General features: G+C 45.9%; 8 protein-coding genes across 8 annotated transcripts; 3 read left to right on the forward strand and 5 right to left on the reverse strand.

Annotated features, from left to right (window-relative positions):
- The first annotated feature begins 32 nt into the window (after positions 1 to 32).
- Positions 33 to 2,959, forward strand: LOC9641867 (phosphoinositide phosphatase SAC6). The gene is made up of 20 exons (XM_024678340.1): positions 33 to 165; positions 218 to 301; positions 358 to 482; positions 540 to 631; positions 686 to 743; positions 798 to 854; positions 908 to 941; positions 1,001 to 1,081; positions 1,142 to 1,248; positions 1,305 to 1,391; positions 1,460 to 1,537; positions 1,595 to 1,665; positions 1,718 to 1,816; positions 1,864 to 1,963; positions 2,015 to 2,123; positions 2,173 to 2,245; positions 2,304 to 2,397; positions 2,451 to 2,534; positions 2,587 to 2,653; positions 2,712 to 2,959. The coding sequence occupies exons 1-20, from the start codon at positions 51 to 53 to the stop codon at positions 2,837 to 2,839; spliced, it is 1,743 nt and encodes a 580-aa protein (XP_024534108.1). The 5' UTR covers positions 33 to 50; the 3' UTR covers positions 2,840 to 2,959.
- A 2,298-nt stretch (positions 2,960 to 5,257) lies between these two features.
- Positions 5,258 to 6,343, reverse strand: LOC9638250. Its single transcript, XM_002973401.2, has 3 exons — positions 5,766 to 6,343; positions 5,635 to 5,700; positions 5,258 to 5,574 (listed from the first exon to the last, which is right to left on the reverse strand). The coding sequence occupies exons 1-3, from the start codon at positions 6,126 to 6,128 to the stop codon at positions 5,527 to 5,529; spliced, it is 477 nt and encodes a 158-aa protein (XP_002973447.1). The 5' UTR covers positions 6,129 to 6,343; the 3' UTR covers positions 5,258 to 5,526.
- Positions 6,344 to 7,822: 1,479 nt separating this feature from the next.
- LOC112347387 (serine/threonine-protein kinase-like protein CR4) lies at positions 7,823 to 10,705 on the reverse strand. Its single transcript, XM_024678128.1, has 3 exons — positions 9,492 to 10,705; positions 8,628 to 9,310; positions 7,823 to 8,070 (listed from the first exon to the last, which is right to left on the reverse strand). The coding sequence occupies exons 1-3, from the start codon at positions 10,703 to 10,705 to the stop codon at positions 7,823 to 7,825; spliced, it is 2,145 nt and encodes a 714-aa protein (XP_024533896.1).
- Positions 10,706 to 11,232: 527 nt separating this feature from the next.
- LOC112347388 (pentatricopeptide repeat-containing protein At4g02750-like) lies at positions 11,233 to 13,462 on the reverse strand. The gene is made up of 3 exons (XM_024678129.1): positions 12,297 to 13,462; positions 11,898 to 12,006; positions 11,233 to 11,475 (listed from the first exon to the last, which is right to left on the reverse strand). The coding sequence occupies exons 1-3, from the start codon at positions 13,460 to 13,462 to the stop codon at positions 11,233 to 11,235; spliced, it is 1,518 nt and encodes a 505-aa protein (XP_024533897.1).
- Positions 13,463 to 15,515: 2,053 nt separating this feature from the next.
- Positions 15,516 to 17,754, forward strand: LOC9641869 (omega-hydroxypalmitate O-feruloyl transferase). Its single transcript, XM_024678139.1, has 2 exons — positions 15,516 to 16,407; positions 16,522 to 17,754. Exons 1-2 carry the CDS (start codon positions 15,934 to 15,936, stop codon positions 17,452 to 17,454), a joined length of 1,407 nt encoding a protein of 468 aa, XP_024533907.1. The 5' UTR covers positions 15,516 to 15,933; the 3' UTR covers positions 17,455 to 17,754.
- A 92-nt stretch (positions 17,755 to 17,846) lies between these two features.
- LOC9638251 (protein prenyltransferase alpha subunit repeat-containing protein 1) lies at positions 17,847 to 19,796 on the reverse strand. Its single transcript, XM_024678140.1, has 10 exons — positions 19,728 to 19,796; positions 19,285 to 19,662; positions 19,099 to 19,212; positions 18,931 to 19,024; positions 18,756 to 18,824; positions 18,609 to 18,677; positions 18,481 to 18,555; positions 18,367 to 18,420; positions 18,119 to 18,319; positions 17,847 to 18,051 (listed from the first exon to the last, which is right to left on the reverse strand). Exons 1-10 carry the CDS (start codon positions 19,787 to 19,789, stop codon positions 17,920 to 17,922), a joined length of 1,248 nt encoding a protein of 415 aa, XP_024533908.1. The 5' UTR covers positions 19,790 to 19,796; the 3' UTR covers positions 17,847 to 17,919.
- Positions 19,797 to 19,831: 35 nt separating this feature from the next.
- Positions 19,832 to 21,984, forward strand: LOC9641870 (TBC1 domain family member 22B). The gene is made up of 11 exons (XM_002973205.2): positions 19,832 to 19,886; positions 19,984 to 20,037; positions 20,115 to 20,259; positions 20,338 to 20,518; positions 20,575 to 20,645; positions 20,720 to 20,857; positions 20,918 to 21,009; positions 21,070 to 21,341; positions 21,394 to 21,479; positions 21,538 to 21,639; positions 21,703 to 21,984. Exons 2-11 carry the CDS (start codon positions 20,024 to 20,026, stop codon positions 21,865 to 21,867), a joined length of 1,266 nt encoding a protein of 421 aa, XP_002973251.2. The 5' UTR covers positions 19,832 to 19,886; positions 19,984 to 20,023; the 3' UTR covers positions 21,868 to 21,984.
- Positions 21,939 to 23,888, reverse strand: LOC9638252. Its single transcript, XM_024678138.1, has 3 exons — positions 22,772 to 23,888; positions 22,539 to 22,693; positions 21,939 to 22,478 (listed from the first exon to the last, which is right to left on the reverse strand). Exons 1-3 carry the CDS (start codon positions 23,781 to 23,783, stop codon positions 22,059 to 22,061), a joined length of 1,587 nt encoding a protein of 528 aa, XP_024533906.1. The 5' UTR covers positions 23,784 to 23,888; the 3' UTR covers positions 21,939 to 22,058.
- Between the last annotated feature and the right edge of the window lie 9 nt (positions 23,889 to 23,897).

A 23,897-nucleotide genomic window follows, 5' to 3' on the forward strand; every position in this document is an offset into this window, starting at 1 on the left:
TTTTTTAAATAGAGAATATTCTCGTGGTTTAGGGTTAGGGTGAACATTCCATGGCGGGCCAGATGCGATGTTGGGAGCTTCCCGATCAGTTCGTCTTCCAGCCCCATTCCGGGCTCCTCCAGATCCTCTCGATCGATCGCGCCACTGGCAATGCGTCGCTGATTCGTAAGATTCGAGTGATTCTTCTCGAAATTTCTCGCGTTTTGTTTTCTTCCAGAGGAGCTGCCGGCTGCTGCTAGCGGGGGACAGATCCATTCCTCCACTGTCTACGGTGTTCTTGGAGCTGTGAAATTGCTCACTGGTAAATCTTTCTCTAGTGTTGTCAGTCTCTCGTTTGTTTATGTTTACTTCTTCCAGGAACTTATGTCCTGGTGGTCACCGAAAGGGAATGCGCTGGATCTTATTCCAATTCTCCTTTGTTTAAAGTCAAGTCGATGCGATTTTTACAATGCGAGCACACTCGACACTTAAGTCCAAGCAAGGTAAAGTGAAAAACTAAAGTTTGTAAAAATGTTACTCCCTTTTCCTTGTTCATTCAGATAATCGAGGAGGCATATTTGCGTGGGCTTCTCAAACACATCGAACAGACGCCTGGGCTCTACTTCTCGTATGAGACCGATCTCACAAACAAGTATGCGAGTTTTTCCTTTTTGTGTTTTTCCTATTCTCTTATACCTCCCAAAAGTGCACAGCGAACACACTTGCTAACAAACGATCATGAAAATCAACCACTTTGGAAACAGGTTTCTTTCTCGGTTGATATTCTCAGGGCTCTCTAAAGCATTATAACTTTGCAGGCTGACCCACAGTTCGTATGGAATGATCACTTGAAGGATTACTTGCTGGAATCAAAGGTACTTTGTTTCTTACTCGCAACTTTTGTGTACTACTGACTAGATATAAGCAGGCAGAGGGGTTTATTTTGCCGGTTATTCAAGGAAATATCCACCACTGTTGTGCAAGCTTTGCTACTTTTCTTCTTTCCTTAACTTGCTAATACGCTTTCAAAGCGTCCAGGTTTTACTGGCAGAACAGTTGTTGCAAATAACGTTGATTTCGAGGAGATCCATTCGCCGATCTGGTACTTCACTTTGTGCATTTGTTGTCTCCAGGATTTCTAGCTCTTATTTTACTTTGCTAGGGACACGAATGTGGCGCAGGGGAGCGGATCCCGAAGGTTCGGTTGCAAACTTTGTGGAAACGGAACAAATCTTGGAAGCTGGAGGATACTTTGCTTCTTATGTTCAGGTAATTTCTATAGTTGCTTCTGTATGATAAGCCTGTCAAGTGTTACGACATTGTAGGTTCGAGGATCAATCCCTGTGTTTTGGGAGCAGATAGTGGATCTAAGATATAAACCCCAAATCAGATCTATAAACCACGAAGATACGGTACGATCAATCGTTGTTCATTTTATCTCCTTGTCTCTAAAGTTTCCTCTTTTTTATTGTCCTGCCAGTCTGCAGTGGTAGAACGACACTTCAGCGATCTCTCCGATCGATATGGATCCGTTTTAGCTGTCGATCTCATTAATCAGGTTCTTATTCTCCACCGACTTTACAACCGTGTGACTTTTCCCTTCTGGGATCTGCAGCAAGGCAGCGAGGGAGTTCTAAGCATAGCTTATCGAAACGCGATGCAACACTTGAAAAATAATAACGTGACGTACGTCGGTATGTATAGTTTGGCACGACCGCTACTAAAAAACGATTCACAGCTACGTACCTTTCGATTTTCATCACATCTGTGGAAACATACGCTTTGACCGCTTGTCGGTCCTGCATGATCAAATTGCCGAGAATCTTATGCAGCAAAGGTAATCCTACCGCTTCCCATGTATTCTTATGTTAAATGCCATTCCAGGTTTTTCTTGGTGAATCCTATGAAAGAAAAGACCGAAGAACAGAAAGGGATCGTAAGAACCAACTGCATTGATTGTCTCGATCGGACAAACGTTACTCAGGTGCCGTCAATTTGATTTTGTGCTTTGATCAGTAATAGGCTTGCCTTGCAGAGCTTGCTGGGAAGGAAAGCACTCGAGGAACAGCTCCGACGCTTGGGATTATTTCAAGCGTCGGAAACAATTGACAAGCACTACGTATTTGACTCGCAGTTCAATATATGTACGTGATAATCATCGCCTCCGCAGATTTCTAACACCACCTTGTTCAGTGTGGGCCAACCATGGAGACGAGATAAGTTACCAATACGCTGGAACTCCAGCTCTCAAGGGCGACTTTGTAAGGTGCTACATACTAGTCACAACGCATAATAGTTTGATTTTTATTTTCTTTTTCTTGTAGATATGGAAAACGCACCATAGCTGGATTGATACAGGATGGGATCAGTGCTATCAGTCGTTACTACTTAAACAACTTCCATGATGGCCGCCGTCAGGTAACCAGTGAATGAATTCGCACTCCATATCCTCCAACTCTTTGTGACTCCAGGATGCAATGGATCTCGTAACAGGGCGCTACAAAGCCAGCGATAGCAGCTCGCCACATCGATCAGTGATTGCCGGGATAGCTACAGTAAGTGTTGTAGCAACTCAATCTGATCTATCTGTTTGTCTTTGATTTTCAGTACATGCCGCTGATTGCAGCAGTGATAGTAGCCTCCATTTGTGCCACAGCCATGTCTTTGTGGAATGGTAAGGAAGATCTCCAGTTTTTCCATCTCGAGAGTGACTTACTATTTGCATTGAATAGTCTCTCGAGGCGATGGCCGTGTGATGTTCACGATGCTTTGGGCGAGTGTGACTGCAGTTCTGGGCATGGTAGTCCGAACCAATGGCCAGCAGTTGTGCTGCACACCACGTTTGAGAGGATTGAAATAGTCTTTTAATTACATTTTCTGTAATGTAAACTTTTGAAATGGTAAAGTAGCTGGTAGGTTTAGTTAGTTTTAATCTTATTTTCTTAGTAAAATTTAAAAACAAACGCTGTTTTGATTGTCATACTTTTGTTACACTAAAAATTAATTTGGAATAGTATCAAAACAATAAATATTATATTCCACTTTAAAAGAAGAATTGAGGAAGTAACTATAAATATGTGTTTCTTAAAAAGAAATTATAAAATACCAAGTGACACAACAAATGTTCATTGCAAAAGGTTAACTGTCAATACCAGTTAGAACATTGCATATGACATCACAACACCCTTTTATCTCCCACTTCAGGTAATTGGCAACCTCCCGTTCCCATGTGTTAAGAACAAACATCAACATGATTATTCTCTAAAATGTGGTAACCTTTTGGTAGTTGCCTCTATCAGATGGTTGTCATTGGCTGGATTTGACAACCCAAAAAATTTGGCAACTCCTTTTTTATTATTATAAATTGACTTTGGTTTAAACATATTTTAAGCTTCTCCTCTTCTGTGGCTTTGAGGGCAGGCTTAGTGTGGCCTATGGGCAGTGCCTTAAGCATTAGTGCTGGCCATGGCTAAGCTAAGGGTAAGCTGGGTGCACCTCCTGACCATGGCTGCTAAGGGCTAGGCTGGCAGGTATTTGTCATAGCCATGCTACAAGAGGAATCTTGTGCCTAGGAGCATGGTTTAAATTCCAGTGTTGGTGGATAATTTAAAAAGTTTGCCACATGAATATAGTGAGAATGTTTTCTGTTTTAATTTTCTTACATTCCAAGGCCATGGCAACGCCATACCCATTATCAAAGTTCATCTCCACTTCTTTAGTGTTGTAAATACCAAAACTCCCATACCAAAGGAACTCTATGGTTACAATATATATATGTATGTATATATATATATATATATATATATATATATATATATATATATATATATATATATATATATATATATATATATATATTATTAAAACGATAGCAAACCAATCATGTTGTGCTAATGTGGAGCTCAAAATTTTCCTATGTTTTATTATGACTAAGAGAAACAAAACAAATCATGCTTAAATGTATTTTACCTGATGAGACTTTAAAATAAATGCCAATGAATTTGTTGTAATTAAGTATATTTATATGAATATTATGTTGAAAAATAAATTAAAAACAAAAAAAAAATTATAAACTGGTTTTAATCTAATTTCTTTATCACAAATTATTATTTAAGAAATAAGGAAGCTAATTTCTTTAGAAATATTAATGAATATTTTATTTTTTATTTTTATACTTTTTAGTAATAATAATAATAATACATGTTCTGGAGTAAATTATTTATATCAAAGACAACAAAACGCACTATTACTTCATCAAAGGATTGAAGTGATGGGTTTAACTCTTGGGTTAATAAGAACTTTAGGATTTCATACAATATATAATTCAGGTACAACAATTACTGGAGCAAGTATAATAAGTGGAGGAAGAAGAATCACTGTAAGGCTATGGTTTGCAAGAGCAAGAACTTGTGAGCTTAATCCTACAGGACTTCAAATTGAAGGACATGTATTACAAAACTTTTTAATGATTATATTCAATGTGATTGTTGATAATGTAAGGATTAATGGGTATGGAAGTTTGTTTGCAACATATGGAAATTTTGGTATTGATTATTTCATGAATGCATTTGGTTCTTCATCATTTATATTAGTAGAAATAAATAAAATTCTATATATTAATGATTGTGACTTTAGAGTGAATAACCTTATTAGTGGACCAATAGGTCCAGAGTCAATTTTATTACCTTATAAATCAATTTATTCTTCTAATAATAAATTTCTATTTACATTTTCAAGTAAGTGTCAATTGCAACTTAAAGATGAATACTATAATATTATCTGGACAAGCATTAGTTATTGCCTTAATGAAGATGGATATTTTCTTTCTTTACAAGTTGATGGGAATTTACTAATACAACACATCTTTCATAAATCAATTTTATGGGCATTAAATCTTTATTGTCAACCACAACCAAATTGTGTTCTTTCATCTGCTCTAGTTGTAAGAAACGATGGGAAACTTGTTCTCTATAGAACAGATACACAAGAAATTGTATGGATAAAACCATAATACGGTTCTAAATTCTTTGATTTATGAAATTCAGCAATTTATCAGTGGCAATTGAGGTAAAACATATAGACCGATCAATTCAAAATATAAATTGCTTTGTAATATTATAAAAACACCTTCAAACACATGTATTATTATTATATCAACAATGAGTAAATACCAATTGAGTTAGCATTTAAATTGCTTCTCCTCCAACAGTAGCAATGTGAAGTAGCATCTGAGCACTCAGTTAATAGTTTGGAAGGCCACTACCAAAGGTGCATTGCAGCAGTAGTAAGTAGTAGCGTTTTGTTGTTGTTGGAAAAAAAGTGCAAATTACAAACTTGATCTTTTGATAACCACCAAAGAACTGGTATAACTTGGTCAGGAGGTCTTGCACCCTAATTGTTGTGACCAAGTATATTCCAAGGTTCCTGATCAATGTTTCCAGTTCAAAAGAGCCCGAAACTTTTCTAACTCATGGATCCATCTTTCCATGCCGTCGGGAAATTGTTTTAAACACAAAGAAAGCTATGGTGTGCATCGTCTTCCTCTTCTCAAGTTCGGATAAAAGCTCCAAAACTCTTGAGGTTCCCAAATGCAATCTAAAGGCAGAAAAACAAGAAAAAACATGGCTATCATCGCAAGCTTGGAACCAAAATCACCTTTTGGAATCTCTGGCTGTCGTCCCGCTCCCATGGAGCCTTGCTAGCACCCACATTCTTGTGTGCCTGTAGAAAAAATGCCGAGATAAGAAGAAGAAGAAGAAGAGGGAAGCCATAGCCGAGAAGATCACCTGGGCGGGAGCATTGTGGGCGGTCCCAAATGGCGCAGTTTTTGTGGATCCAGCCACCTTGGCAGCGGCAGATCTTTGCGAGACCACCGGTGGCGCCGCTGGCTTGCCCGACGAATTCGCCCCCTGATTCGCGATCCTCCTGCCACTGCTCGGCTGCTCGACTTGATGATCCTTCGCTGGGCGGCTCACCGATTTGCTGGCGGGGGCGGCGGCGTTGCCACTCCCGGAAGATCTCGAGGAGAGTGGAGCTCTGCTGCTGCCGCCGCTGGGATCTCTGTCCCAGGGCGCTGGATCCGCGTGCTTGCGATTCCTGGGCGGCGGCTGGTTGTGCATCGTTCCAAATGGGGCCTTTGCGGAGGCCATGACACTCCAATCCAAACGATCCTCTTTTCACGCTCGATGCGATGCGATCGCGATCGCGATCGATCGCTTCCTCTTATCTTCTTCCTCTCTCGCAGTGTAGGTAAGAAGGAACAGAGACACACACAAATGGACAAGGGAGGTATAAAATTCTTTGATGGATGTTTTGGAATGGATCGGGCATGGCTATCGACGGCTGTGGTCACATGCCGCCGCGCATTCTCCTGCGCTTTAATTTGAAACCTCTCCCGTGGGCTTCTCCTTTTCAGCCGGTGCTCCATTTGAGTTTCCCCCCACGCCACTCTTTCCGACCCCACATTATACATACGAACGTGGGCCGATCATCTCCACCACCTTTACACGATGTCTAATCGTTGACTTTAGTACTTAAACTTTAGTTTACCTATTTATCTAATGAATGAATATGGAGTAACCGTGATCTCATTATCAAATGTCATGACATCATCGCCTTGCAAGAGTGGCAACTTTGGAGAAGCCATGGAGGGCAGGAGGATGGAAAATTGATATAATAGTCTGTAAAGCAATGGTTACTCCTTAAGCTACAGTGTTTCATTCTTTGGGAAAAACAGACCGTGTGTGTAGTTCTCCATGGAGTTTGCTTTCAATCGCTAGTTTGAGACAATTCCGGGAACAACAGGCTGCGTTGTACTTCTCAATGAATTTTGCTTTATATTGCTACTAACAAAATATTCTTATTGGTTTTATTCATCTATACATGATAGAGAGTATCTGTCTCCTCTAATCTAGGGATTGAACTTGACCTTCTCTTTGTCTTTTGAATCTTCACAATCCATGGACTTCTTCCTGCAAATGTTGATATTGATGTTGATGTTGTTATTGTTGTTATTGTTGTTCCTCCTGTGCTTGCCTTGGCCATGAACTCCATCTATATAATTGTCCATCTCTGGAGAATCCATTAGAGAACTGGACACTGGTTCTTTTGCTGATGAATTCTGAACCCCAACACCATTGTCCTTAGACAAGAGCTCCCTTCTACTCTGAGAAGACAATGCAATTTGGAAAGTGGCAAATACAAACACTAGAAACACCAAAGCAGTCTTCATAGCTGTAGCAGTGGCTGATCAACGCTTGCAATCAGCACTTGTTGGAGCAAGGAGGCCTTATATTATAGGCCAGCATGCATTTTGGAAAGTTGCCAAGTGCCTCAAAAAACTCCATGCAATCACGTTGCTTGATATTTTGTATACTCGTCAATGAAATCTGTCCAGAAATGTCAGGATGACCGAATGGTCTAAGGAACGTACTCAAGTTCGAATGCGTGGGTTCAAATGCCACTTCCAGCATTGAGTTTTTCCAACGAAACTATTACTATCGTTTATTTGCGAAAACCATTACCATGTGCAAGATGATCACTATTCTCGTCAGTTCCCGGCAGAGGTTAGCGGGCGTTCCTGGATCCAGATGTGAGTACAGCAAGAAGGCCCCCTCAGTGGCAAAACAAAAGGTTCAAGACTTTGGATTCCCATCTCCACCTGTTCTGCTCAGAAGGCTCAGGACATAATGCTAGAGCCGAGCAGATCAATCCACATCGAGATGACGCACTGCGAAAGCTCTCGACACAGATAGAAAGGAGTGCTAGAGAAGTTTGTTCTGGAGTGCAAAAATGGTGTGAAACATACTATTTTATTGCAAGAAACTCTACAAATAACAAGTTTCTAAGGATAAGTCTTCTTTTCCTTCTCCTTCTCCTCCTCACGTTTGTGATCCATAGACTCGTTCTTGCAGAAGTTGATGTTGATGTTGATGTTGTTGTTGTTATTATTCTTGCCCTTCCTGTGCTTGCCTAGACCGTCACCCCGTTTCTGGTTCTCATAATCATCATCCTTCTGTGGGAAATCCTCAAAGACTTCGACATCAACATCATCAGCATCCAAATCCTCAAAGATATCTACATCAACATCATCTGCATCCAAACCCCTTCCACTCGAAGTAGACAGTACAATGTGGAATGTGGCGAACACAAAGATGAGAAACACCAAAGAAGCCTTCATGATGTGTAATAGCAATATGCCCAAATGTGATTGATAATTGGATCTTGGAGAGGCTTTATATTAACATCTAGAATGCATGCCTATCAGCCAAGTGTTAATTCCATGCAAAAGCATCAGTAGTATTGTAATTTAAAAGGTAAATTGAATTAGTATCTAAATATAGTCTCCTCTCGTCAGGACATTAAAATCTAAACTAAAGTGGAAGAAATTCATCTGAAAGGAGCTAAAAGTAATTGATATGGATATGTTGAGAGAGAGAGAAAGCTACTAAAGTTTTCTAATGTTTTCTGGGACTCTCAATCAATCACTCAAAGTCCGCCATCTTCTTCTCTCCAAAAGTATGCAACGGCTGGAGAAGTTAACGTGATAAATATATCTAGCACCTGATGAAAAAAGTAGAAAGTAAATTATTTTTTATGAAACTACCTTGCTTATTAGATATATCTAGTCTCCAAAAGCTCTGATACACGTCTGGAAGGAAGTCTCGATCCATCCCAAGATGAAACAGCAAGAAACTCTCCCTGAATCTGTACGCTAGAAAAAGCACAAGTTTGAGGAGAAACCACAGCCTCCAAAACTTCCTCGAGAGTTTTGGCGACATGCGACATGGACGGCCTCTCCTTCCCACTGACTTTGGTACACTCCAGCGCCAACTTCACTGCACGATAGAGTGGCTCCGGCTCCAAAGGCACTGCAAGTCTAGCATCCAACACCGAGCTCCACTCGTCACGTTCCACCAGATCGAGCACCCAAGCAACCAGACTCTGGATCTCTCTTGACAGATCGATTGGCTTTTGACCAGACATGAGCTCGAGAAGAACCACTCCAAAGCTGTAGACGTCGCTTGTGGTTGTGAGTTGGGAGGAGTTCCCATACTCAGGATCCAAGTAACCGGGAGTTCCAACGATCGTCAAATTGCTCAGGTGTGTTGCATTGTCTTGAGGACCGCACACCGATAGCCCAAAGTTTGATACTTTCGCGTTCCAGTCGCAATCCAGGAGGATGTTTGACGATTTCACGTCCCTGTGGGTGACGCTGGGCGATACATACCTGTGGAGGTACTCGAGGCCTCGGGCAGCTTGTGCCGAGATTTTGATCCTTGTTGTCCATTCCAGTGAATTGGAAGAATACAAGTTGTCGTGTAGGGTGCCTCTAGACATGAATTCGAAGACCAGGAGCTTCTCTTGCTCGCAGTATCCGATTAAGTTTAGGACGCAAGAGTGGTGTGTTCTGGCAAGAAGTTTTAGCTCCTTTCTAAACATTTCACCAGACCTGTTTTTTTATATTTAAAGAAAAGGAAGTAAATACTAAAATACTGAAGATAAATAAATACCTTGTACAGGCCTTTGCTTGTTTGATAGCAACTTGACAACCATTGTGAAGAACTCCTTTATACACTGTTGCAAATGAACCTTTTCCCAATATTGAGTCATCACAATAATTGTTCGTGGCTGCTTGTAGCTCAGACGCCGAAAAACATATAACTCCATGCCCAGAAATCTTTCCAAACTTTGCAGCTCCACATTTCAAATACACCAAAATTCCCACAGCCGCAGCTCCAAAACAAGTTACATACAACACAAACATAATCCTCCTCCAGCTCTTTGATATCTCATCTCCACTAGTAATATCCAATTTGCCACATTTTCTGTCGAAGCTATCTCCACAAGGAGAGATCTCTACGTTGTCGCCAACACAAATGGAGCAGTCCAAACACACTTTGTCAGAGAGTGAGGGGCAAGATGTACTTCCATGCAGCTCGTATTGGTTTTTCCCACACCTGCTTGTGCAAACTCCCTGGCTCGCATTGAAGTCTTCGTTCTTCAATACACCAGAGTTTCCCCAACACACGATCTTCATAGCCCTGTCCAGCCTCACACCACAAGTGTAGAAATCACCAGCTGAAATGGCTGAAAAGGTGGCGTTCTCCGGAACTCGAAGTTGCGCAAACCTGTTATCTCCCCAGCATACGGCTTGGTGATTGTCTGCACGCACTCCACAAGTATGGCGGAATCCTCCAGTTATGTAAGAAAACTTGAGACCAGGAGGAGGAATTGCAGGACTGGGATTGCTCTTTTCACCTCCCCAGCAGAGAGTTTCTCCTGCTTGAGCTGTTATTCCACAAACTACATATGCTCCAGCAAACAAAGCCATGAACTTCTTATCATTTGCTGGTTTTGGGATTGCACCTGGCACTTCTCCCCAGCATGCTGTTGCTCCATCTAGTGTCAGGCCACAGGAGAAACCACTTCCAGATGAGATCGACACGAAGGCTTGGTTTGGAACAGTAGAAGAGTTTATACTCCCCCAGCAGTCGGCTCTATTGTCGTAGCTTCGTATTGCACACGCATGGCTTGCACCACTGCTTATGGCTGTATAGCTAACATTTAGAAAACTTTGTGGAGCTTCGAGACTGCCCCAGCATATTGGAAAATGATTGCCATACTCCAGCCCACATACAAATTTCCCTCCAGAGGATATGGTGACTAGTTGCTTGACTTGGGGTTGTTCGTGTGTGCGAATGGATCCAAAACAAACGGGTGCCATGGTTTCAGCTTGTAAAATACATACCAAGTAAGAACCTGTATTTTTTGGAGTGAAATAGCTGAGAGTCCACAGTGAACCTAGCGTGGTCATGTAGCCAAAGCTTGCTGCAAGATGCAAGTAATTAAGCTCTACAATCGATAATAGCAACACTGTGATATGGAGAGACATTCTTGTGGAAGCATGATAATAGAGATCTTTTGAAGGAAAAGCGTTCAACAAACAAAATACTCTTCTACGGATCATAGTCCTCCTGTGAGTTCGAGAAGTTTTTACTTTGTCTTTTCTTATACAGAACAAAGTTTGAAAATGGCCAAGTTTGGAATTATGGATACATCCATTGACTCCTTCGGGAGGCACACCTGCCGCTGTGATACCAATCTCCCGATCGTTTACTTGTAGTGGTGACGGATTAACGGCTGAATACTTGTTAGAGGCAGGAGGCCTTATATTATAAAAAGGTCTATCCAGCATGCATTTTAAAAGTTTTAAAAACTCCATGTAATCACGAATAAAGGATTTTCTAAACTTCAATAATAAATGTCAGGGTGGCCGACCGGTCTTAGGAGCGGACTCAAGTTCTGCTCCTCTTTAGAATGAATGGGTTCAAATGCCACTTCCGACATCAAGTTTTTCCAAGCCAAGTACTCTAAATTATGAAAAGCATCACCATGCACCACACCGAGAAAACTTACGTGCAGATTAGGTCCCGGCAGAGGCTTTTGGTTAGAAGCGGGCATTCCTGGACCAAGTCGAGGAGGAACACCCTCCAGCTGTGTGAGCACAACAAGACGGCCCTCTCAGTAGGCCGATAAAACAAGAGGTAGGCTGCAGCAGAAGTCTCTGGACATTTATGCTAGAGCCCAGCAGATCGGGTTCCACATTGAGGTTTCCATTGCGCCAAAACACGCAGGATACTGTACACCGAAGTCGAGACTGTTCAAGGCAGCTCGCGGTGAGCCAATAGACTTAAATCAGAGGATGCACGGCAAAAGCTTTTACAAGCCAGAAGGGAATACTAACGAAGCTTTCTGGAATGCCTGAGATGCGGAATTGGTGTGGCAAGGAGCTCGTACAAATGCCAAAGTCTTAAGGATAATTCTTCTTTTCCTTCTCCTTCTCCTCCTTGTGTTTGTATCCATAAACTTGTTCTTGCAGATGTTGATGTTGATATTGATGTTGTTGTTGTTCTTGCCCTTCCTGTGATTTCACTCCATTGATCGTTCTCATGACCATCATCCATCTGTGGAGAATCCTCAAAGACTTCAACATCAACATCATCCCTAGAAAATCCTGAAAGATATCTATATCAACCCCAAACCCCTTCCACTTCTGGAAAGTGGCAAACACAAAGACGAGAAGCACCAAAGAAGACTTCATGATGTGTAGTAGGAATGGCTTGAATTGTGCCCAAAAATGTAATTGATAAAATTGGAGCTTGGAGAAGCCTTACATTAACATCCAGGATGCATGCCTGCTCGGCTAATTCCATGCAAAAGCATCAGTGGTAGAAAAAATATTAACTCTATTTTGATATTTATGTTTTAACAATTTTAATCAGCTAGTGTTGATTAATCCTCCAATGACTGTACACCTTTCAAGAGAATTTGGAGCAAAAGGCATATTAGCAAGTAAATCTCGTGCATCATCTAAATGTCCAGCACGGCTCAAGATATCTAGCATGCAACTATAGTGCTGTTTATTAGGTGTCAAACCATAATCAATACTAATCGAAGCAAACCTCTGTTTCCCAACTCCAACTTTCCCTGAGTGGCTACAAGCCAGGAAAAACATCACAAAGCAAGCAAGATCAAGCTCATGAACCATTGCTGCAGTGTGAAAAACAAAAAATGCCTCTTCATAGTGCCCGTTTTGTGCATATGCCGCTAACAACGCTCCCCAAGTCACAAGATTGTGCTCTGGGACTGCATCAAAAAAATTTTGAGCTAATTTGGGGCGTTTGTGAAGAGAATAGACCGAGAGCATTGTGTTCCAAGACACAGAATTATGCTCGGGCATTGTCTCAAAGACATCCTTTGCTTCTTCCAGATGCCAGTTTTGGGAATATGCCGACAACATGGCATTCCAGGTGTAGGTGTCATGCTCTGGCATCCAATCAAACAAGTGCTTAGATTCCTCAAGATGCCCCTTAAAGGCATATGCTCGGAGCATAGCAGTCCAGCACACCACATCCCTCACGTAAGAAGTATCAAAGAGGAATCTAGCCGCATTTATGTCCCCGTGACGGGAGTATGCCACCATCATAGCGCTTACTAACACCAAATCCCACTCGGGCATATCCTGGAGAATATCTTTTGCCTGCTGGAGATGCCCTTCCTGGGCATATGCATTTAGCATGGCCGTACAGGATACGAGGTTGTGGAAGGGCATTTCGCTGGTAAAGATGCGCTTGGCATCTCTCAGATTCCCGCGCTGGCCGTACACGAACAGCATTGCGCCGTACGAGACGAGGTCACGCTGGGGCATCTGGGCGAAGATGTGCTCGGCATCTTGGATATTCTGGGAGCACGAGGAGAGCATGATGTTCCAGGACAATAGATCCCTCTCGGGCATCTTCTCAAACGTGTTGGCCACATTGGAATCTTCCCCGGCTTTGGCATATGCGTCAAGCATGGAGTTCCAAGATGCCAGATTCCTCCATGGGGTGGCCTGGAATATATGTACGGCCTCTCTCAGTGAGCCGTTGCTGGCGAACGCAACCAGTACGGTCGTTAGGGTGATAGAGTCTCGCTCGGGCATATTCTCAAATAGGTATTGTACGGAATGAACATGCCCGGCTTGGGCATATGCTTGGATCATGGTGTTCCAAGAGACGAGGCTGTGGAGTGGCATAGCCGCGAAGATGGCGGCAGCGCTGGAGATACGCGGGATCTGTGCGTATGCGTGGAGCATCGCATTGGAGGAGAGGAGATTCCTCTCGGGCAATCGCGAGTAGAAGGCTTCCGCGCTGTGGATTTGCCCACTTTGGGCGTATGCCGCGAGCATCGCGTTGAGCGCCACTTGATCCCATCCGGGCATGGCGTGGAAGAGATCTTCGGCATCGCGCAGCCGCCCGCCCCGCCCCAGCCCCGCCAGCATCGAGGTATACGAGACGAGATCTCGATCTCTGCGCGGCATGGAATCGAAGACTCTCTTCGCGTCGCGCAATCGCCCATCGCGGAGATGGGCGGCGAGAATGGAGTCCAATTCGCGGGATGGATCGATCGAGCATCCCTGCGAGCTCATGCGATCATGGATCAATCGCAATTAATCGATGAATCGATCGGTACCAAACTTCCAACCACCGAGACTAGGCTGGAAATCGATGGGGTGGGCCACGAGAATGAATGGAATTGGTTGGAGAGATCTATCCCTCTCGCGGCCGGGGGGAGAGGAAGAAAAAGAGAAATTGGGGAAGAACACACATTAAAGGCTTATTGGTTTGGTTCTTGACTCCCATAGCCAGCCAGCCAGCACGACTGTTGGATCCAGGCCAGCAGCAGCAGCAGCGATGGATGCGAGCAGTGATTGCGAGGAAATCGGATGAGCCATCAGCGTCAGTTAGTTCGATGATCACAAACACCCACGTACAAACACACCATCGCCATTGATTGATTGCTTTTCTTCCCTGGGCCAGTTCTTAATTTCCATCCTAGAGATCACCATCACTCGGCAGCTGGTAAGTTGTCGATCGATCGGATCGGATCGGACCAGAAAAACATCAGCGATCGAGTGACTAGAGAGCTCTGCTCTCCCCTTTCCAATCAGCTGGAACTAAATCTCATTAGACGATCAACCAGCGAAAGTTTGAAAGGAATCGATTGATTGGCGATGCAACCACCGTGGTGGCAGTGGAATTTGGGCGGTTGATCCGATCCCACACCGACCGAGCATTCAAAGAGTTTACGCGAGCGCGTTTTGGATTTGGAAAACTTTGCCGCGCTATTACTTAGTGACTGACACGCTCCGAGCCCCGTGCAGCATTGCAGTAGCCGGCAGCATTAAAAAGAAGAAGAGCTCGGCTCTTCTCGGACTGTCCGAGCTCTCGGACCTCGGAGTCCACCTCGGACTCTCTTCTTAGTTATAAAAAGAGTGCTCTTTTAAACAATCAAGGAAAGTTACGAGGTTGCCCCCCGGATTGCCCGTGTGGCCAGCCAACCAGATTGTCTGGCAGTAACCAAAAAAAAAAAAAAGAAAAAAGAAAGAAAAACTACTAAACTACCACCACTTACCACCTTTGCAAGCTTTTCACTATTATTACTAGACCAGGGCTTTGAGTGATGATCTTGCACAGGAGAATTTCCAGAGAGGAAAGAAAAGAAAAACCAATGTTTTGATGTTTGTGTAGGATGAGTTGATTGATCATTCATAGGAGCTCCTCATTCTATTGTTTCTTGTTCCTGGGGATTCACCATAAGAGCTGGGGGAGCTGAGGGTGAAAAGCTGATCATAGGGAAATGCAAATAGAAGAAAATTCTCTTGAAATTTTCAATGTGATGAATTCTAGAGTTGGAGGGATTGGTTGCATTTTGTTTGATGAGTTAGGTTGGTTGGGTAGCTCGCTCCATAAATGAGTGAGAGTTGTGAAGGAGGAGGAGGAGGATCTTCCTTGATGACTTCTGGTTGCACAAGCGAAGTTCAGAGAGGGCAGCAAGCCAGGCAGCCAGGCAAGCCAGCCAGCCAGCCAGCAGCAAAATTTAACTACCAAATAAAGGAAGAAAAAAGAGGAAAACCACCAACCAGAGCAAAATTTCTTCCTCCTCCACTGCTGCTGGTGCTGCTGGTGTTGAAATTCTGTGTGTTTTGTTGGAGGATGGCAAGAGGTTTTTTTTAAGTGATCTTGGTTGGCTTTACCTAGTTTCTTCTCCTTGTTCCTCTGCTCAAAGTCTCTCATTGTGTGAGGCGAGAAGAAGCGAAGTTTCTTCTTCTTCTTCTTCGTCTTGTTGGTGGAGACGGTGCTTTGATTTGTTAAAGACAAGAGTTGAGAGGAACCGCAACAAATAAAAAGAGAGAGCTTTGGCATTGGCTTGGCCACATGGGCCATTAACAGCTCACAAGGAATTAGGAAAGCTTTCCCGCTTTGCTTTATATCTCCCCAGGCGCAAAGCTTTCTTCCCGAGCAGGGCAGAGGAACAACCTTTGAGAGGGCGAGGGCGCTTCTTCCCACGAACAAAAATCGCTTTTTTTTCCTCTCCTTCTCGTCGATCTCTTCCTGTCAATCTTTCTTCGCAATGGGGGCCGAAGCCACTCTCACAATGCCGGTGGATTTCAAGGTGGAGCTCGTCAAGGAGCCGGAGCTCGTCATGCCGGAGCAGCCAGTGGAGGAGCAGCACTACTTCCTGTCAAACTTGGATCAGAACATCGCGGTGGTGATGAAAACAATCTACCTGTTTGAGTCGAGCAGCGCCAGAGCCGCGGACAATCCCGCCGACGTGATCCGCCAAGGCCTGTCCAAGGCGCTGGATCACTACTACCCGCTCGCCGGCAGGCTGGGAATCAGCAGCGAAGGAAAGCTCGAGGTGGTGATGAAGAAGAGCGGCGATGGAGCCGAGCAGCAAGGAGTCGTGTTTGCCGAGGCCGAGGCCGATGCTCGAATTTGCGACCTGGGAGATATCATCAGGCCCGGTTCCACACCTCTGCTCCAGCTTGTCTACGCAATTCCGGGCGCCAAGAACGTCCTTGAAGTTCCTCCCATGACTGTCCAGGTAACGGTCGCTAGAAGAAGAAAAAAGACCGGTTTTTGATCGCTCCACCGAAAATCCTGGTTTTTCTTTCCTTCTCCTGTCGTTCTCGGTATGATCCTCTCCTTGCCTGTCCAGGTGACGAAATTCAAGTGCGGCGGCTTCGTCCTCGGGCTTTGCATCAACCACTGTATGTTCGATGGGATTGGAGCGATGGAGTTTGTTCACGCCTGGGCCGAGCTAAGCCGAGGCTTTCCACTGTCACTCACCCCCGAGCTCGACCGGAGCGTCCTCAAGGCCCGGAGTCCACCGCTGGTCGAGTTCCCCCACCTCGAGTACGCTCAAGTCGACGACGTCTCTGGCGGCTCGCAGCAGAACTTACACCTTAACGACGACGACCAACTTGTGTATAGAGTGTTTCGTATCCGGGGCCAGCAGCTGGAGCAGCTCAAGTCGCAGATCGATAACGAAATGGTGGCGGCACAGGAAGATAACGTCGACGCCCCCGGGTGGCGAAAGTGTAGCACCTTCGAGGCGCTCTCGGCTCTGGTGTGGAAGTGCCGGACCAAAGCTCTGGCCATGGATGACAGGCAGCCGAGCAAGCTTCTGTTCGCGGTGGACTACCGGTCGAGAATCCAGCCACCGCTTCCCAAAGGTTTCATGGGAAACGGCATCATGCTGACTTACGCCATGACCACGGCGTCGGAGCTCGAAAGCAAGCACCTGTCCGAGGTGGTGTCGCTCGTAAGAGAGGCCATAGCTCGGATTCACGACTCTTATATCCGGTCCTCCATCGACTGCTTCGAGCTGCAGCGTTTCTGTCCCAGTCTCTTCTCGACTTTGCTCGTCAGCACCTGGTCTCGGCTGTCTTTCCACACGACGGACTTTGGATGGGGGGAGCCGCTGCATTCAGGCCCCGTCGGTTTCTCTGAGCCGGAGGTCTGTCTCTTCCTCTCGCACGGGAGAGAGACGAAAGACATGAATCTCATCCTCGGCTTCCGGTCTGACGCCATGACACGGTTTCATGACGAGCTGGAACAGGTACTTGGCCAGGTGCTGTGCTCCACCTAAACACTCGTTTCCCCGAACAGACTGCTTATTTTTTATATTCGATTCTCTACCTCGTCCCTGCCCCTCCCTGCTTTGAAAGAAAGAGAAACACAACAGTAGGAAAAAGTAGCATGCAGAATAGTTTGATTTTACCTCTACCGCTTCTGCTGCTGCTGCTGCTGCTCCAGCTTTGATCATCGAGTGCAGGAAGGAAAAGGAAAATGCAAGCTGCTTTTCTTGTTCCTGTTGTAAAGTCTCGCTCGATCGCAGCTGTGGTGTATAAAGAAGTTGGCAGTGCCACAAAGATGAGCCTTTAAAGTCCTCCGTCCGTCCGTTATGCCTTACATTTAGAGATGGATAGTCCTGTGCCACCTACTGAAGCATAAACAGAAATAAAAAGCAAGAGTAAGTTATAAGAACGATCGGTAATGCTTTAGATCGAGTTTGTTATAATCCTATCCAGGAAATCATGTACCGCCAACAGTCTCATTTCAAAAAGTTGCACGACCCTTTGACACCTTTCCACAGGCTCTCCTTCTGAGGCGTACTCGCGGCAGCAGCGCTGCTTTCCTCCAGGAGCAAATTTTCAACCTCTTTAGAATCATGCTTCCTCCGAAACTGCACAGGACAAACAAACGGATCATCTCATTTTTGTGAAGAAGAGGTGGCATTGCCAGCCAGCTACCACAAAGAGGAGCCACAGTTTGTAGCTGCAAGAATGTTCGCCTGTGTCCGCTTCTTTTGCAAGATCAAGCTCGTTTAAAATGAACAAGACGTGCTTTCCGTGAACCTCCTTATCCCGAGAGCGTTCAACTTTGAATTCGTCGAAAAGCTCGTTATAAGTCAGCAGCCCGTGAGCCAGAAACCGTCTGTGAATCCATAGAGCCTAAAAAAACAAGTTCATGAGAGACATTTACAGCGCAACATTCCAACCTCATTCCCGAAGGACATGTCCTTAATTGAATCAGCGTTCCCCTTGAGCTCCTCCTGTTCAAAGTCAGGGAATGAATACTTTCAGTCATCATTCTGGCTTCAAATAAGCACGACCTTCCACATCGAGGCCAATTCCTTCCAGCTCAGGTCAAATTCGTGTTGTCTCCAAATTAGATGTTGCAGCATGGACTGCAAAATAACCAAATGGAGTTATTCCATTTCAGTGCGTAGTAACGAAGTACCCTGCGATAGTGGAAAAAACAGTTATCTGTACACCGGTACGAATCCCGGGATTTCAACTCCAGCTCTATCTGTAAGGCATCAACTCACAGTATCAGTCTTTCTCTTCTCTATGCGTCTTTAAAAATGGAAGCAAACAAGGTGCGTACTCGAGGGAACTTCATGAAGGAGATAAGCCAGAAACGGTGTCTCCAAGCACGGTAGTTCATCAGAGATCTCTGCCACATTGGAATGAATAAGCGGGCAGTGAGAGTGATCTCTGCAAAGATGACATATAAGAGAAGAGATGGCACTCGACTCATATATACGTAAACGACGGCTAACCTCGACAATCGCATCAACATGTTTGGATTCAGAGTCAATGATGGCATCGCTTTGGCTGGAAGTGGAGGAGAATATTTTGTTTAATGCCCACCTCCTGCAAAAAAAAACTTTTTCAAGTGCCAGAAGAGAGAAACAAAGAAAGAAAAGAAAGAGAGAAGAAACACGTACCGATGAGCCCACGCTTCCTCACTTTTTGGAGCATACGTCAAGACAAGACTGGATAGTCGTAGCTCGCTGATCATTCCTGACTGAGAAAAGCTCGACTTGCCAAGAACACGTTTCCTAGATCACGAGAAACTTTAGATCGCCTGGAGATGAAAAACAAACGACCAAAAGGAGGAAAAGAGATCATACCTGGTGTTCCAAGCGGTCGAGTAATCCGAGTTGACAATCAGGAGTGCTCTTGTGACCTTGAGCAAACTTTCTTCCTTCGAGAAGCCATTTTCTTGCCTTTCGCACTGTTTTTCTTCCGCTCGCAATGCCGAGAACACCGCCTGTGCTTCAGTGTAGAGCGGCCTCAAAGCGTTCACTGCGATCCCTAGCTTGTGATCTCGCAGCCAAAACCAAGAAGCCTCACAGTACTCCCCAGCGCCAGCGCCCACGCAGGGGCTCTTGGATCCCTCTCCAGCGCTCGGATCAGTGTCAGCGGCGGCAAACGAGATCTCGACTGTATCAGCTGGAAGATCGTGGAGCTGCGCCAATTGCGACGGCAGGAGGAATCCCAGCTCGTCGCTGCGCGATGGATCAGAAATCACGGATGCATGGATCGAATCGATCGATCGGGATCGGGCACTTACATTTCGGGATCGCTGTCGAGAAGGCGCCCCAGATCCGCCAAGAGCCTCGTCCCACACTCCATTATTTTAGGTAGGGAAGTTATTAGGGTTCTTACTTCTCGCTTAGATCCAGCAAGGGAAGAGGAGCGCCATCGTCGTCCCAGGCGCTTCCAGGCTCAGGTACTGAGCTAGCTCTCACGATCTGGAATCATGGATCCCAGCCAGGAGTTTGAATCTAGCTCCTGTTCTTGTCGGCTCACTGTGGATGAAAATGCAGGGCCTAGCGATGGTGCTCGAGGATTAGAGCTTGGATCCTCATGTCAAAGAACTGGTATGGAGTCCGTTCGAGCGATTTCTTCCATCAGTAATGACATCTCGATTCGCTTCTCCTTGTTGCTTCTCATATAGGATGCTAAGAGGGCGCAATTTTCCTGGCAAAGTTCTACTGTCGCGGAAGGCCGACTCTAGCTCTAATGTGAGAGGGAACTCTTCGGAGAGTAGGAGTTCTGATGAAGATGGCCACTCGTTCTCGAGTGGAGCAGGAAGAAACCGGGTATGGTTTTCTAGTTTTCTTTTTATCTTTTTGTGTGTGTTCTGGATTTCTTGAGGATGGAATCGACGTGGCTTGTAGGATTTGCAAGACATCAATGGCAACGAGCTTGGAAGCTCATCGTCTGCTGGATCACCGGGAGAATCGTCAAGCAGGGAAGCCTCGGCGGACGCTCCAAGGCCAGGCTCCGGTGGGCGAGCTACAGACACTGCTCGTGTTGCAAGATTTAAGAAAGAGTTGGCTGCCTCGACTGTAAATCTAGGTACTTTCGACGAGACTTACTCAGCTCTCTCAAACTCTTGTTCTCTTTTTTCGCAGATGCTTTGAGAGAGCTCTCGTGGAGTGGTGTTCCCGCTGACATGAGGCCCATGATTTGGAGACTGTTGCTGGTATGACTTTGTTTCGAGCTGAGAAAAGATTGACAATTGAAGCACGTTTATATACTTCAGAGCTTTGCGTGCAGGGTTATTCGCCTTCCAATACGGATAGAAGGGAGATGGTGCTTTCCATGAAGAGACAAGAGTACGTCGAAGACATTGCGCAGTTTTTCGACATACCCGATGAGGATCGCACTGAGGACGAGATAAGAACCGTTCGTCAGGTGAGTAATACGGAATTTTTCCATTAGCTCGGTATGTGCTGCCTTTTACATTGTCCCTAGATTGCCGTCGACATTCCACGGACGGTGCCGGATGTTACTTTCTTCCATCAGCCTACTATACAAACCTCACTGGAGCGAATCTTAAATATATGGTAAACCTGGAATAAATAGCTCGCGAGTATCATCTTTATGAGGTTTGCATTTTCGAGCAGGGCAGTGAGACATCCTGCGAGCGGTTACGTCCAGGGAATCAATGACTTGGCGACGCCTTTCCTCGTGGTGTTTCTCTCGGAGCATTTTGAAGGAGAGATGGAAACCTGGGACTTGTCGAAGCTTCCGCCTGAGAAGCTTACGCAAGTTGAAGCAGACAGCTACTGGTGTCTCTCCAAGCTGCTCGACAGAATCCAGGATCATTACACTTTCGCACAACCTGGAATTCAGCGCCTTGTCTTTAAGCTGAAGGAGCTGGTTCGACGAATTGATGGTAAGATCTTTCCAGTTTTCACTTTTAAAACTAGCACTCGTGCTTTGTTTAGAACCGGTAGCCAGGCATGTCGAAGAGCAGGGGCTGGACTTTTTGCAGTTTGCGTTTCGGTGGTTTAATTGCCTCTTGATAAGAGAGGTAAGACATTCTTTTGTAAATCACTTCACCTTCAATTGTTTTGTCTTCCATCACGCAGGTTCCTTTCTCATTGGTTTCTAGACTGTGGGATACTTATCTAGCCGAGGGCGACGCTTTTCCAGAGTACCTTGTATATGCCTGTGCCAGCTTCTTATTGACGGTACGCAAATCACATCATCGCAGAGGCCTGCCTGACTCTAAACTGTTCCTTTCTTTTTTATAGTGGACCGACCAGCTCCAGCAGCTAGATTTCCAGGAGATGGTGCTTTTCTTGCAGCACTTACCAACGAAGAGATGGACTCACCAAGAGCTGGAGATGGTGCTGTCGCGAGCTTTCATGTGGAGAGTTATGTTCGACCGCTCCCCAAGTCACTTAAACTCGGGCTAAGTCGATCTATCGATTCAAAGCGCTGGCTGCTATCTAAGAAGAGAGCAAATGAAATAGAAAGAACCAGGTAGTTCTAGAAAAGTTTGCAATTTATTCGATTCCAATGTACAGTCGCCATCACTCCCTCTATAGGTATTCTACACACAAGTTCTTCCACTGTTTTTTTTTTTTTTAAGTTCTCACTCACTTCTTCACGCTGCTGCTGCAAAGTGTACTTCCAGATTGCTACTCGTCGAGATTCTCTTCTCGCTCACGATCTTCTTCTCGTCACCCTCGAGCTTGCAAACCCCCGGCATCCTCTCCTTGACGAGCTTCCACACCGACTCATACTCGTCGTCGGCATTGCGCAGCGATCGAAACATGCTCTCGAGGACGTGTGACGACGGCGAAGCCGGATCCTGGAACGGCTTCTGGACGATTCTCAAGTACTGGTACATCTCGTGAGCGGGCATTCCCTGGAGCAAGTATGGAAGCAAGCGTCCATGCGCGGCTTCCATGATGATCACGCAGCTCTCTATCGCTGCGTCCTGCTGCTTGCTCCCGAATCCGACAGTCTCGAGCAGAGGAAGAATGTCGCGCTCTTCCTCGTCGAAGTGATCTCGCGTGCTCTCCTGGATCGATATATCGAAACGTAAGCACAAAAGAGAGATTTTTCTACCACCAAGAAGTACCTGGAACACTTTTAGCCGAGTTGCTAGCGCGACCAGAGCTTCATTATGGACGCAGCTGCCCTGTTGTAACGCCAGGACCGACTTCAGATCCTCGCGAATCCCATTCATGATTGGTAAATCTCTGGCGTGATCAGCGTGCACAAGCTCGGTCAGTCCTGGCAAGGAAAAGAAAGAACAACCAAAACTTTGTGATCACCACGCGAAGAATTCTATGGAAAACCGAAAGAACTTACCTTTGTCCGCATTCTCCAGCACTGGAAACATGGTTCTCTCCTCCATCTGTGCGTGCTCTTGCATCAGCTCCACCAGCCGTGAGTACTCGGACGAGAGCTTCTTGATCTTCATCGCCAGCCCCGCCTTGACGGGCGAGATGGTGCTGGAATTCACCTTGGTCGCGGCCAGCTCCTCGGAGATCTTCACCACCCTCTCGATGTGGAAGAGGATGCTCCGGTGCTGGAGCAAGCACAAGCTCGCCACCGCCGGGCAAGTTCTCTCGTCGATCGCCTTGGAGACCGACATCTCCAGCAAGTCTGGATCCATCCTCACGGGAGCGTAGCTCGGGAAGAACGGCATTCGCTTGTAGTAGCCCAGGAGATTGGAGTGGACAGCTCGAATCTCGACCCCTCGAAAGAGGCCCAGCGGCCGGACGAGCTCCAGGAAAGGGATGAGGTAGACGTCCACCATGCTAAACTCTTGGCCAAAGAAGTAAGGCCCATCTTTGCCGTGCTCCCACAGCCCCCTGTCCAATCTCGCGAACGCCGTGTCGATCTTGGCGCTGCCCTCTTGTTGGACTGCCGGATCGGCGTCGTAGAGCAGCTGGCCGACGAGCGGCGAGAATTCGTCTCGCACAAATTCCACCCAGTCGCGGACATCCATCCCGGCCGATCCCTCAAGCAAGAGCGGTGGATCGCGGAAGGTGGCCTCGATGTAGTCCACAATGTCGTCGGCGGATCCATAGATGACGCTGCCGCCGTGCTGGAGGATGGGGACATCGCCATCCGGGCACGCGGATTCCAGCCACTCGAGCTTCTTGCTGGATTGCAAACCCTCGGGCGGCACCCAGATTGGATCCACGCTCAGGCCCTTGTGGAGGAGCGCGATCCGGATCCGGGCCGTGAAGGGGCAGAGCTCCACGCCAAACAATCGCAGCACTACGCCATTGCCAAACCTGTAGGGATGGCACGATACCGGCACCACGCACGCCGCCGTCGCCTCGCAATCTTTCTTGCCGAAGCAAGCTCCCATGATCGATCTTCTTCTTCTTTACTGCCGCGACCCTCCTCCTCCGCCGCCGCCTGGATGGATCGATCGCATTCGTGAAAGCAGAGGGCGAGAGATGGAAATTTAGGGCTTTAGGAT

Source organism: Selaginella moellendorffii, unplaced genomic scaffold (genome assembly GCF_000143415.4).
Source record: "Selaginella moellendorffii unplaced genomic scaffold, v1.0 SELMOscaffold_21, whole genome shotgun sequence".
NCBI lineage: Eukaryota > Viridiplantae > Streptophyta > Lycopodiopsida > Selaginellales > Selaginellaceae > Selaginella > Selaginella moellendorffii.